The sequence below is a fragment of the Limulus polyphemus genome, unplaced genomic scaffold (genome assembly GCF_000517525.1).
Source record: "Limulus polyphemus unplaced genomic scaffold, Limulus_polyphemus-2.1.2 Scaffold2412, whole genome shotgun sequence".
Lineage (NCBI taxonomy): Eukaryota > Metazoa > Arthropoda > Merostomata > Xiphosura > Limulidae > Limulus > Limulus polyphemus.
The window spans coordinates 7,240-22,978 of NW_013668022.1; the positions used below are offsets into that span (position 1 = coordinate 7,240).

At 31.6% G+C, this 15,739-nt stretch overlaps 1 protein-coding gene across 3 annotated transcripts in view; it reads right to left on the reverse strand.

Moving 5' to 3' along the window:
- Positions 1–1,238: 1,238 nt before the first annotated feature.
- The window catches only part of LOC106466889 (RNA-binding protein Nova-1-like), a 57,269-nt gene continuing 42,768 nt past the window's right edge, over positions 1,239–15,739 (reverse strand). For all 3 annotated transcript variants that reach the window (XM_022394960.1, XM_013927196.2, XM_013927197.2), the window contains exons 2-4: positions 7,392–7,535; positions 5,869–6,023; positions 1,239–4,393 (exon numbers count right to left, since the gene is read on the reverse strand). In XM_022394960.1, the coding sequence (XP_022250668.1) occupies positions 3,017–4,393; positions 5,869–6,023; positions 7,392–7,535 (1,676 nt within the window). In that variant the 3' untranslated portion in view covers positions 1,239–3,016. The remainder of the gene's footprint in view (positions 4,394–5,868; positions 6,024–7,391; positions 7,536–15,739) is intronic.

Genomic DNA, 15,739 nt, shown 5'->3' on the forward strand with positions numbered 1-15,739 from the left:
TTGGTGTGTTATGGCATATTTGAAATTTACTTTACCTTGTGAGTGTTTAGAAGTTTGTCATCTAATTTTAAACAGTAACAAGTTGTGGTCATAGAAAGCATCTTGAAAATACCTGGTATAAAATGTGCAAGTATGCTCAGGTTAACTGTTGAAGTTTTAGTGTACAGCCATTCTATTTTGTTAATTAGCCTCAAAGTCTTTTTACATGAAGTATATAGTTTTCTGTGTTGAAGGATATTTTTAACACATGTACCTTCTGTTGTTAGTCATGTATAAAGTTTGGGGTGTGAGAAACTCTGGCTTTTCTGATTATTATTGTGATTAATTTGGGTGCCTTAACATTCTAGATTTTCAAATAGTAAATTTGTTTTATTTTAACTAACATCTCTATATCATTACTACTTGACTAAATATTTTTGTACTTAAACATTATTTCACACACCTAACTAACATTACTTTTGAAGAATATTTTGCTTATTTTGTGCAATGCTGATGAGAGTAACTTGTTTGATAAATATGGGAATGAGAGAAAAGTTTTCATGAGACAGATCCAAATTTTGTACATTATACAGAAAAATGAAACATGCAAACCATATACAGTTACTTAAATGTTCTTTTTAAATCTACTAATATATTCAGGTAGTCATTTGAGAAAACAAAAGTTAACAATCAATCTTTAAGAATAAGTAATGAAAATTCTAATGAAATTATGTCATTGTATATATTTTCTTAATTTGTACTGAACTATGTTTTAATTTTTCATTCAGTCCCAACTGATTAATATTTTCTTCTTTATTACTATTCCTTAAGGTAATTCATTCTAATTCATTTTTTGCTGACAACTTAAAACAACAACAGTTACAACCTATAAGTAGGGAGGCTATTCACTGAGCATTAAACTCATACAAATATCTTTTAGACTGCAAAAACTACATATTTTTAAATGGCATAAACTCTAAGTTCAAGGAAAAATTGGACATTTTGTAAAATCTATATAAACTATGCTCAAGGTAGCATCTCATATAACCAATAATTCCCTTCTTATCTGAACCTCATTAGGACTCTGTTGCTAAGTCAATAGAATAAATTACATATAATTGACTGGGCAATTTCTGATGAAACAAGGTTGTATTTCAACCATTTCATCATCTATAAATATATATATATATGTATATATATGTATATAAATTAAAACAATTTAGGACTTAGAAACACAAGAAATGCAAAGAAACACCATATTGCAGGAACTATTTATTGCAATTTCCAGGATGCAGACATCTTGTACAATGAGGTTAAGTATACAAAAAGCTCAGTTTTGGAACTACAAGCTAAATACAGAAAAAAAAATCAATGAAAAAAGAATCAGTTAAATCAATCAATACACAACATTCATGTAAAATTTTAAGTTGTTTGGCAGAAATAGTGTATGCAAAGTAATCAGTATTTATAGATCCATGACTATTTATATAGAAATATATACACATTTATTGAAAACACTTTTTTCAGTTAAGAATAACTGTTTTAGCACTATTTCAAAGATTGTATTGTTATGCCCTAGAGTGGTTAATTAATTAACTAATGTCATCTGAACATTTCTGAGGAAGTACACCATTATTCAATACATACCTGAGGCAAATGCAGTATGGTAATGAGATAGCAGTAAATATGCTGACAAATTAATCACTGGCAACTGAAAATATGAAGTTGCTTTCAATGTAATGGCATAGGTTGTAATGAATACTTTTGAAATTGCTCACATTTACTTCAGGATTTTGACAAATGTTGTAAGATAAATAAACAGTTTTACATTATTGTATATTGATAACTTCTTTTATCAAAGTATTTATTTTTTGGTTAATCTTAAAATTTCTCTCCTTATAAGATAATGAAAGCTTGGTTATTCACTATCAAATTTTTTTCAAAGCTCATTCATTTTTTACAAGTACAAGGCCTACAGTTAAGTCCTTGTGTAATTATGAATTGTAAATTGCTCCTAATGAATGCTGAAATTTACATACAGTATATTGTGGCATGAATGTTATTATGACCTTCATATAAATACTCTAGTTATAATGACATTTTTAATTTGTGAAAAGTACACTTGCTAGGTTCAGACTAATTTCATGTCAAAAGGTTTGCCATTCTCTCAATCCACACAGTAAGCCATCAATATATTAAAGATTACAGTCTCATGATACCAAAAATTTCCATTCAGGGGACATTTTCACATGAAAATGGAATTATTATTAAATTTCAAGAAAAATAAAGACAAATATTTGAAACAAAGAGCTCAAGTTTCATTGTATTTGATTAACAGTGAGTAACCATCAGGTTCTGAATGAATGAAAAACACATTATATGGAAAATACTACAACATGGCAAGTGACTTGCTGTAACTGTAGTGTAACAAGTGACTAAATTCAATGAATAATAACATCAAAATTTACTTAATATTTGAAAACATAGCACAAAATGAAAGCTAATATAAATCCATGAAAGTAAAATGTGTGAGAATCATTCAGAAACAATCTATTTATGTAAATATGACATTTTAAACAAGAAATATGAAACAAACTATCAAATGACAAAAGGAACTGAGAAATTTGGAGATTAGTTGTCATTTGAAAATTGTTTCCTATATAAGTCTTTTACAATACTACAAGGACACTAGTTCTGCCCACAATTTAGATTTTTAAATAGGTTCACTGACTAACTGGCAAGTTACCAAGTGGTGGATGAATGATCCATTTTCCTGGACCAATCCAAAGGAATAATGCTACAAAAAATTCCAAGAGTAAGCATGTTGTGAATATAGACAGAACATCTATATATATTACATTACAAACTCAAGGATTCAATTAGTTAATATGCCACTTATGTCAAACAATGCAAAGCAAGCAATTATGACAACATCAACTGCACAACAACCCTGCAGAACTAAAACATTGATGTGGAAGAAAACTGATAGGGTTTATGATAAAATGAAACCTGATAAAACTATAACATGACAGTATCATTAATGTATGGCTACGAAAGAGTTTTGACGAGCTCTCTTGGCTTCTTCTCCAGTGATTTGTTGTTCAATGAGATAATGGGCAGTGCTGACAGCAGTTGAAGGGCCAGTTATTGTTACAATACGATTACGTGTTCCAGGTGCAAATATACCTTTTTTGGATATCTGGATATTTGCTCCACTTAGTCGCTGGATTTCCAGAAGTGACTTTCCTCCTGGACCTAAAATGGCACCCACAATATTCTCACCAACTTCAACTTCTATTTTGGCTGTTTCACCCTGATGATCACTTGGAGATGGGCTTTTGTGCACTGAAGCAGGACCAGAATTAAAACATGTTCCAAGTCCAAATGAGTTGTTGTTAACTGGCAGGCTAGGAGCATGAGGTGATCCCAAGGAAGGAGAACTACGTCGAAATGGATCAAAAACAGCAGGACCATCACCTTGAAATTGAAATCTTTCACTGGATCTATTAACTGTAGGAGATGAAAATCCAGGTACTATGCCAAGACTTGACATACCTGTACTCATGTTTCCACTTAGTGGTCCAAACATACTTGAACTTCCACTTGCTGGACCTGAAGTGGCTATTGAGCTACAAGAGATATCTATTCCTGGTACACCTGTACAAGATGTAAACATACTACTTTGGTTGGATATACCTCCAGGAGGGATAGGACAAGTATTTGGACCAGAGGAACCCAATCCCATCCCTAGACCACTCATTATTGTAGCACCATTCATGTTATTTAACATCTGACCTAAACCCAATCCTAGTACTCCATAATTTGCAAGAGTGTTCATTGCAGCTGTAATCTCAGTTGTAGCTTGTTCTGAGTATCCGTTTCCTCGTAACATGGATTTGATGTTTTCAATTATCTGAGAAGCATTGCCATGAGAAATGTCATGTGTCCCTATGCTCAAGCCTGTTGAAAATGGCATCATACTTGCAGGAGTTGCTGTTCCCTGAGGACTTCCAAAATTATTGTTTATTGTTGGACTCAGACTACTCAGACTTCCATTAGAGCTATAACTTGTGTTACTGTTATTAAATCCATTTCCCTGGCCACCATTTGAGGAAGCATATGGTGAACCTGTAGGATTAAAATTGGCTACTGGACCAGAAACTTCTGCATAACTAACATTAAGACAACTGCCACTTTGAGGATCTTCTGCAATTTTGGCTAGTATTAACTTACAAGCTGTCTTGTTGTTCTCCATCTCTCCTATCACAGTTATGCACCTCTCAGCTAAGGCATGATCACGAGATTTTTGAGATATCTGAACATAAGCACCACTTTCTTCCTTTATTTGTTTGATATAGCTTCCACCTTTACCAATAATCATTCCTGCAGTGCTGTTAGGAACTAATATTTTGACCTAAAATGTACAAAAGAAAGTATGGAATAAAAAATATTCCATAACATACTTCTTTTTTTAAGAACAGCAGTACTTTTTAGTTAAAAACAAAACAAAGAAGAACTAAAAATAATCAACATTTTAAAAACAACAACAAAAACAAATATAAAAGATATTATTGACATACTGCCATAAAAAGGAAAAAGAAGAGTAATGGGTATTCATAAACTCCCACAGAAAACGTTTTAAAGAGGTACCTAATACCATCAGAAAAATACAAAAAAGAAGAAAAAAGTAACTGAATTATCTGTTTTACATCAAAATGGGAGCATTAGTAATTCTGAATAAAACACAAAACTCTGTTTGTCTGTCTGTCTGTCCATAAATTAACTCCTCCTATGCCACTGGGCCTTGTGAAATGATAGTATGGAACAAAGAAGCATGTTAATGAGGGTTAAGAAACCTCTCCATCTCCCCATTATTGCTGTTATTTAAGCATTTATTATCTTTGCCGTAAGTTAACGTTAACTACATTCATAGATGGTGCTACGTCCTTACATACACACAAATAAACAAAATAAAAACATTTTCTATAAAATAACACACTCACAGGCACACAAAGGTATCTCAGAGAGTGTGCTAGGACTTTCTGTGGAGGAATGCAGTGAAAAAAACTGGAGAACCTTTTTTTGAGGTATGCCCACTTCCTACTTTCACCCATGACCTTTCAAACTTTGGCCCATAAGACACTTCTGTGGTCAATCATCATCAATTAATTAATCATGTGAAACACCGTGAAAGGACATTAAGAGATGGGTGTTGAAAGTGGGTAACAGAAAACACACAACCCCTACTGCCACTACTTTGGCTGCTACCTCTTCCAACAAAGTAACCCTGACCATTGCATAGTGTATACCATGTTTTAAGTATATACATATTGAGTTGTTAAAGCTTGTATAAATCTTTTGGTGAGGTAATAATGAATACTGTAATTATATGTTTAAAAAAATCATGTGGAAGTTAGGATTTATGTTATTTATCACAGCATCCACCCACACATTCTTTTAAGTTCATAACCCGAACAAAGGACAAGTACCTTAGCTTGTTCTGAATAAAACAGAATGACAGTAGTGCAATTCTGAATAAAATGCAAAAACAGAATGACAGTAATGCAATTCTGAATTAAACCAAAAACAATGAAAGTAGTGCACTTCTAAATAAAACAAAAACAGAATGGCAACTAAATGATTTTTAACCAGAAATACTATGGACAATAAAACTACATCAGCCCAACATAATTATGGTACAAATATTAAATTAATTAATACTCCCTTTATAAGTTTTGACAAACAAACTCTAAAATTGTATTTTCTCCTAAAACAAGATTTATACCCATGCATTAAACAATATAATGAAATTAAAAATCCATTTTAAGAAGTTTATTAAAACGGGATTGAATGTACTTTGACATTTATTACTACCTGAAATTCTCTTACCTGTTTCTCTCGCTCAGCTGGTTGTTTGTGGTCAAAATCAATGGCCATTTTTGCATTAGGATCTGGTTTTTCTCTAACTTTTTCTGTTATAAATTCATGTATCCTAGTAATGCCTTCTAGACTTCCAGTAATAAGACATACCCTTTCTGTTGTACCTAATTTTACAAAATAGTTTGCTTGAAGTGCATACTGTTAATCAGTTGATTATATTAGTTGTGTAACCACATAATGACTACTGTACTTTAAAGAATAAACAAAAACATACTTCTGGCACACCTTGTTCCTACAATTTCATTATGAATTCATTTCTTTTTTAACCGTAAAATGCCAGCATGATTAGTTTAGTATATAGGTTTAACTTGTAGGGGTCATAGTGACCCCACACTGGCATTCTAGGGTTGAATTTGTAAAGACCTTTAAGAATACTAAATGATCCATAAACTTGGGTAATGAGCCTAACAATACATTCCCATGTATAGCAGAGACAGCTGGTATGGGTATTAAAAACTTTAATTAAAATAAAGTATAAGAACAACGTTTCAACCTTCTTAGGTCATCTTCAGGTTAACAAAGACAGTCTTTAAAATAAAGGTTAAGTTTGACAATATTTCTTACCTTGTAAATAAGAATTTTCATGTTTCACTAGCTGCAACGAGTGTCTGCTTCAGAACATATGTATGAAAACTACAACTAAGAACTCATTTTATATGAAGATCAAAAAATTCTCTTTCTGTACACGTATATTTTTTACAGGCTGAAGCTTTAAAAAAACATGCTGTTTTGGGGTATTACAGACTCATTGAGGAATTACACAGGTTTTAAAGGTTAAGATTCTGAAAAGCAAGTTCTAAAGTTTGCTGGAAGTCATGTAAATTCCTTCTATGAATTTCAATAAATGTTCATTGAAGTCTTAGTGATTAATTTCTAACCCTCACACTTTCTTTTTTACATTTACTTATCAAATTGTTTGAGAAAAATTTGCACAAACATTTATATCATAATACTCTAGTCACTTGCGGCTGTGCTCTTGTGAGAGAAGGAACAATCAAGTGTAAAGGTTTTTATATCTATTGATGTTTTAATTAAAATAAATTTTTCAAGTGTTCAATTTATTACGCTAACTGAAACCCATGTTACATGAATTTAGATCAATTTGTGGCTCTCTACAAATGTCTACATTAACATTATGGTTCAAAGATTACACATGAAAAACAATTCTACCTTACTTTCCTCCATCAAGAGAAACTTTATACATGTTCATTATATTATTATAAAAAAAAGAGAGAAACCTATAATATCTGTTCTACAATTTTAAATCTACTAATAGTATTATAATTTTTTCTCTTAAATTTATAATATTTATTTAAAAATATTCATTAACAAATAAGATAACTGTCCTGCTATATCTCTCAGTAAAAAAACTGACCAGATAATAGATTGGTAATTATGAACTTTAATACAGTTTTTCACTTTTACTAAACAAATTTTTTTAAGTAGAGATGGTTTCACAGAGATAAACTAACCTGGATAAAAGTCGTTAGCCTTTGACATCTTAATACGTGCACCTGATTCCTTCTGTAATTGAGCGATTGTTTCTCCACCTTTCCCAATGATGGCCCCTGCTGCCACCGAAGGGACCAGAATTTTGAAATGGTATGTTCCATTGGCTAGAGAAAAGATCAATAAAGAAACTCCATCTTCATGTAATTACAAGTATTAGTCATCTTATCTCGACAAACTATAATAAAAACTATTTTTTAAGTTGTACACTTCATTAGCTTTAGAAATAAAATTTTATATTGTTTAATTAAAAAGTTTTAGAGTAATTTAAGAAGACTATAGCTAATATTTCACTATGTATTGACATTGTTGTTAAAAATAGAGCTGAGGAATTAGTGGAATTTATTAACCAATTCAACTAATTGATTATTCTCACATGATTTGGATAGCTGGAATAATACAAAATTATAAGAAAAATGAATTTCAAGTAAGTGATTATTTTACAACATTAACTGATTAATCATAATTTCAATTAATATATTATTTTACTCTGATAAATCATTAAATCAATTAATCAAGATAATTGCTCAGCTTTAGTTAAAAACTGACACTAATTAGTACAAAGTTTTATACAAAATTTCAAACTGAGTTTTACTAGAGAATATCAACTATGAATTAAAAATAAAAAAATGGTATATCTCATTTTTCAGAGTACATTTGTAAAATTCTCAGGTATACTGATTTCATAGAGCAAAGTATAGCAACTGCTCTAAGAAGAGATATAGCAGAAAGTGTAATAATAAAGATTCACAATGCAATAAAATGCTTTACCTATTTATGAAAAAAATCAACATAGTTCAAAGTCACTTATCTGCTCAATGCTTGTAAGTGTGAAAAACTTTGAAAACAATTTATGAACAAGTTCACCTTTTAAAGCTAAAAATAAGGAGTTAGAAATATTCCAAATATAACTTTCCTCCTTGCACCTTAAGGATATTCCTGACCTTAGTTTTTAAATCAAAAGAATAAAACTAAGATAATATTAAAAAACATAAACCAGCCAAATACAGAGGGTTAAGTAATATTAAAATGATATGTAAAAACCACAGGTGATATAAAATTATGGTAGAATGGCATGTACCAGAACTATATTTTAACACTGTTTGGCACTTTGTAAATAGTGTGATACCACTAAGAAATAATCACTTTTGGGGAGGGTATGTAATAGCAAAATATTCATACACTCAGATCATACATATGCACTGGAAAACAGAGGAATATTAATCCATTTGGAGCACCAGTACCATCCAGAAAGAGACCTACAACAAGTCATATCTAAGTTGCAGTAAGCAAAGTGCAGTGTCTTGTAACAGACGAGAAACCATGAACACAAAGGTCAATGTAAAAAAAGCCTTTTACATGCCCCAGGCAACAGTGTGAAATGTAATAAAGATGGATCTTCATCTGGAAAAGTGACACAAGTTGCTTCCAAGACATATCCAGGAAAGGAAGACTGACTGTTAAAAACTGTATAAATGGTACCAGCAAGGGGAAAATGGCAGTGTGTAGTGACACTCAATGAAGCATATGTGTAACATAATAACTGGATCCTGCATCAGGACATTTTGGATCAGGAGAGTAGATACAAAGGTCAAGCAAGGTAAAACTTGATTACTGTAAGAACAATGTTCTAGACTCCTTGTACCATAGACATATACTGGCTTTGAATGGAAACAAGACCAACTGAGGATTGTTTCACCAAGATAAGACTTACAGCCATACTTCCAGTTCAACCATACTCCTCAAGCAGCTATTCCATATGAATATATGCTGGACAAATCATTGGATGAAATATCTATGGATTTCTGTGCAAGTAGACAATTGAAACAGGAACTGGGATATCGGCGTCCTCTTACATTAGATGAATTATGGATATTCAGCATGGAAGAATGAGTGTGCTTTGGACATGAAAACCTATGAAGGAGTCTTTTGTAACACATACTTCACAACAGGATTATTGACAAGATTCATGGTGGTCATCAGATAGTGTGTGACTGTACATGTTGACAAGGAGTTATGATTTGGTTATGGTCCAGAAGTGTTTAGACACAAAGTTCTCAACCCTCTTTACATGTGATAACATACGATCGATCGCATTGGACAACTATACTTTGTGACACGTGTAAATGGGATAAGTACTTAAAACCTGTTAACATACATGTTCAAAATTCAGTGAAAAGTCATTTGATAACATACAACACTGAAATAAACTTTTAACAAAGAGGAGAATAAATACATGAACAAAATGGCCTAAAAATCACTTAAATTTTATATTTTTTTATCAAATATCTGTAAACTTCTACTTTTATTTTTATAAGGCAAACCTGTCAAAAGCCTCATTTACAACACTAACGAAGCATAGCATTTCATGTCTACAATCATGTACTTTGATGGTTTATAAAAAAAATACTGAAGTACTTGCTTCCATCATATTGATAAAACACTTCCTTATTTTTACATCTCTTTAAGCCATATACAAAAAAGCAAAAAGAGTTCAGTACAATACATATAACAGGTACTCTCAAAATCATAAGAAATCTTTCACACTGTATACAAAACTGTTTAGTTAAACACTTAGCTCTAGACATTAACTGTTAGCAAAACATTTAGTAAACCCCTTTAGGTCTTACAAAATAACTTTTAGGAAGATATTTTCAACTTTATAATAAATTTGAGTGAAACACTTCTTTCAGTTTTATAAGGTAATCATCCAAGAACTTGTAAAACATCCTTATAGTTCTCCAGTGACAAGTTTAAGGAAACACTTTAAAAAATGGTCTCATCTAGAAAAGGATGTTACTTCATCTGTAAGAAGAAAATTTCCAGGGCTGTTATGAACCTTTTGTTAGTCTATGTTGTCTTTTTTATTTATAATATTTTCAAAACAAAACCCAAAACTCGAGCACTTTTGACTAGTTGATTATTGTTCTTTTGAAGAAGAATAGTCAACTATTCAAAAGCACTCTAGTTTTGGGTCTCGTTTTGAAAATAATACAACTTTTGTAGGTGATCCTGTATGCTAACTACTTAACTTGGATTTGCCTTTTTTTTATGACTTCCTCAGCTTTGGCAACATTCATGGCAATATCATGTACATATATTTCAACACCACATACTAAACTATTCCAAATACCAACACTGTATGACAGAAAACCTGATGACCTGCATATAGCAATGATGACAACTTAAACAATTTCTTCTACTGGCTATGTTCTGATAATAGTGCTATGTATCCTCATACAACCATCAAAATTACAAGAAATTCAAACCTCTCCAGGATCTATATATTCAGCAGACAGGCTCTCCCCATCTGGCAAGACAAGATGTTTGCATTACCATGCTGTTGCAACATTGTGATTATAAAATCTAAAGATTGAGCTTTATAAGTTATTTCAGTGATGTATGATCCTCATGAATAGTGAATTTCCTACCATACAAGTAATGACAGCAATTATTTAATAATTACTATATTTACATGGAGTTCTTTGTCATGCACAAATAGTGTAAATAACACTCAGAAGCTATTAGTAAATAACTAGCATAAGGTATTAGGTGTTCAACTATGTCACTACTGGCAGCAATAATGTTCCATTTTCATTATACAGAGACCTTTCAGTTTTTGGTCATTGCAGAAAACAGTGCAATTATATAGGAGAAGTTGACCATGTATCATCAATAGCACAATACAAAACCTGCAGTTTTCCCATTTTGTTATGGGTTGGGAACAATCTTTGAATGGTACAAGCTTAGCATGATCAGCACACACTTTGTACCTAAGCACAATATAATCAAGGAAGTTTATCCGAGTTCACATAAGTATGCATTCTCCTCATTTAAATTTTAGGGCTACTTTCCTTATCCCACAAAAACCCATTCCAGATTTTTAGTAGCAGGAGGTAAATGTGCAGCCAAACATAAAAATTTTATCCTTATCAAGGGAACATTTTCCCATTGCTGTCCTCTCAGTGTTAGATCCATATACTGCTTGAAAGTGTCAGACCAAATAGCATGACACAAAATTCATACAAGTCATTATGAATGCTGAAAGCAGTCTCAGGTTTGCCCTCATCATTCATATCATCCAGAATTAAGTATAAATGTTAAACCAATGGGCACCTTCCAGCACATGAAAACATTTGTCTGCCCTTGGTAGAAGAAAGACATGAACATGTGTTACAACCTTAAGTCCACACAAAACCTTGGTGTACCTTTCTTCTATTTGATAATCACCACTGGAAATAATAAGAGATCCTAATACTGTATTGAGTCCAAAACTCACAATCCTTAGCTAGTGCATTTGAGCACAGTACAGCTGAACTAATCCTAATGATAGAGCTAGTTCTAGTTATTTATACTCCATTTACTTTTTAAATGACAAATCCAATGGGAAGCTAAGGAGCTAATTGCCCATAATTATACATCAATACAGAAACAATGCCAGCTTTTGGTCAAATATTTGTTGGAGGAAGTGAAACACAATTACTGGACAGTAATCAGCATGTTTCATCACCACAGCAGATGAGGATAATGTATTAGACAATCTCCATAGTACACCATGGAGTTCCATCTCAATATGTACTTGTGCCATCTGTTTTTCTTGAGCCCAATCTTATCAATACTGGATGGTTTTCCCACAGAATTGCAGGTCATATGATGCAAAAACAAAACTGGTTGATAACTTTAGCAGTAGGTCCATCCCTGACAATTGTTGAAACTTTGTGAAGTCTTTACTCACCTTTCTAAGCTAAAAGACTTCATATACCACTTATTCATCCAACATAAGTATGAAGCTACATTTCATACATTTAATTGAATAAGAACTTTTTAAAAATTTTTTATGCCAATTAAACAGGTTGATTTTTCTAACATTAGTCATAACATTCAACAATCTACTTTATATAATAAGTGATGTAAAATACATAAATAACAATGTGATAAAGGAATTTCACCAGAGTTCACATATGTGTGCATTCTCCTCATTTAAATTTTAGAGCTACTTTCCTTATCCAACAAAAACCTATTCCCAGATTTTTAGTAGCAGGTTTAAATGTGTAGCAAAACACCAAAAATGTCATCATCATTTGATCTGTCTTTCCTGTTTGTTTGTTAAAATAAACACAATGGGCCAATTCTGTTGTGTCCATTATAGGTATTGAAACTCAGTTTTTAGTGTTATAAGCTTTCACTGAGCCACTGAGAGCCTTCCAATTTGTGAATGACTTAATTAAAATTAATAAAATTTACAGTTCACCAACCTAATTTAGTTCATACCACAATGGTTGTTGTTAATGCAATTTGATAATATAAATAATCTCAATTTTCTGCTACCTTGATGAGCCCTGGTATTGGTTGAAAGGCCTCATTAGCACTGCATGTAACAGATACAGTATGATTGATGTATTGTGAAACATTCTTCTTTACTTTTATAAGTAAGACTAGTAATGTGATATTAAACTTAATATACAGAAATTTCAAACACTATTGGAATTATTTCAAATAAAAATAAAATTTTTATTTATTGAATTCAAAACTTTTGGACACCTTGAAACAAACAGTTTTTACTTACAAACCAAATTGGCTCAGTTACCCACTAAAAATATTTTTATGAGAAAATACATACATAACACTGGTTTAACAAATGCTCACACTCATTATCTTGTAAAACTATACTTTGTCCATAATATTCATACCATTGCTAAAAAAATGACAGTTTTATTTTAATGATTATTTAATTCATATGCAACAAAATACCTTACTTAAATTTCTGGACATCTTGTAAAAATACACTGCATGATATAATTTTCTCCACACCCATTAGTCTTCAACATTTTCCAATTTACACAATCACCTTTCAAGTACAAAGGTTTACAAAAAAATGATGTTGCAAAAATTTCCAGTGCAATCCTCTACATACTGAAACACAAAAAGTAGGAATCCCACTATCAACTGTTTATTTTGTAGTGTGGTATCTGTGTAAATCATGTTGCCTCCCCTCAGCCTAGTCAAAATAAAGCAAACCAGAATTAAATTCAGGAGAAGTATTATTGCATATCAAAAAATGTAAGAAAGTGATAAAACTTTACTTAAAACCCCATTATCATTTACAAGTCACAAAATTGTTTTTTTTTTATTTATTTAACTCAACCTCTTTTATAAATAACAAAGCCAAAGAGCAACTGTTGTATAATTTCTAACACACTGTTCATTACTATTGACCCTACTAGAAACTAGTCTCATCAAGACAGCTTCTATCTAAAACTAACTAAACATGTAATTTCTCCTATATTCAAATTTTGGATCACAAATTTCATAAATTTATTGTCCAAATCAGCTTCTATTCATAAGTTTTGATACCAAATGTAGTGCAAAATACACAATAGCATCCATGTTAGCTAAATTAACAAAAAATATAAACTTAATCTTGAAACAAAATATTAGTATAAAGACTAGGAGACTAGTTTTGACACTTTCATGCGTCTTCTTCAGTACTACTGTCTTCTGAAGACTGTGTGGGACTGAAGAGGACACATGGATTTTCCTAGTGTTTGTATTAATATTTTGTTCCAATTCTGATATCAATGCCCTTCTCTATTTAACACATTTTAACTGCTCAATTCTAAACAACAATCACAGCACAGTGGAACATGACACAGTCTGATGCAACCATGTTAGTCCAATAGGTATAAGATCCATTTTATATAGTCCTTTTTTAACTAGTTAGATTAATAAGATTGTCACACAAGTGTCAAGTTAACTAATTCCAGAAATCAACTAGCTGTCGAAGGCTTAAGCAATTGTATTTAAAGCATGAAGCAAAATGTATTGTAAAAATACACAGTATTCAAAGCTATAACTATTATTATGATCAATTTAAAACCATAAATAAGAAAAACATTTTGGTAACAAATATAATAAACATCTTTAATATTCACTTCAATTTCATGAATTCCAACCCTTGGTGATTCCTTATCCTTATCAATAGAGATACATATTAAATATTATGATGGTCATTAAAAATTTTTCTGACTTTTCATACAAATAAAATCTACACAAAAAAGTTTGCATCACAGCAGTTCATGAACAAAAATGAATTGTTTTATGCATTCATTGGGTAATCTATGTTAATGTGAACATTATGACTCAACAAAGTGCATGGAGACTTTATAAAATGTGTGTTTTGGCAGGTTTTGCTGCAGACAGAAATCAACTACATGTATGCAATTTTGATGTGTCAGTATAAGTTGGCTTATAATTCTTCCGAGTGCAGAATGAAATAAAAAATGTTAATAGCTTGAATTCACAGATGTTAATTTGCATAAAATTGATAGTTTCCAGATTTTATGCAGACAAAATTTAAGTTTCTCTTCATTTACTGGTTTGTAAAACTGCTTTTGACTTTTTCCTAAATATATACATGTTTTAGTTCAATACTCAGCAGATACAAATTCAAATAACAATGATGTTTTGTAATTTTTCAGAAACCATCATTACTACCATCAAAACAAGACTTTTTAATAGCTCACTATGCAGAAATACACTAATTTAAGGTCAACAAAAATTGTAAATTCTTGCTTCAAATACCTAAAAATGAAACAACACTTATTTGTCAGGTTTTATAAATGAAGACATACAAATACCATTTATAAAAAAATATAAGGCAAATGTTTAGAATTATGAAGGAAAACAACTGCATAAATTAAATTTCTTCATTTTGAGCCTTCCTTGAAAAATGAAAATTGGTAACTTAGATATTTGGATTCAGCCATCCAAATTGGTAATTAAAATGCCTCTACCCGTGAAAATTACTTATTTTTATACTAGGTCAGGAGGTCAGAAACCTATAGCTCTTTAAGGAGATTTGTGCGGCTGGCTCTGGGGCTATCTGCTGTGTCCACCAATGGAAATCAAACCCCCGATTTTAGTGTAAATACGAAGATTTACCGCTGTCCCACCGGAGGACTTTTTTTTTTAAGTTTCTTCTTCTTTGTAGGGCTGCCGACCCCTGTACTGGGCCATTAATACATGAGGAAGAATCACTCCCTAAATAACAATGCCCGCCCAACCTACAATTGAAGTTATTGATATTGTTACGTCTCCGTTTGTTAATTGATTTTCCGTAACTTCGTTCCGACGAAACTTAAGCGACACAAGTTCTTTCTTAATAAAAACTGGTTTATTCTTTCCGAATATAACTTTACCGATACACTCAACTTCAACAATCGCGCTAAACGAACGCTATAATGACGAACGTGCTCAATAATACTTTTGACTGCAGATCAGTTACTCACTATTCACGCACACATTACATTCC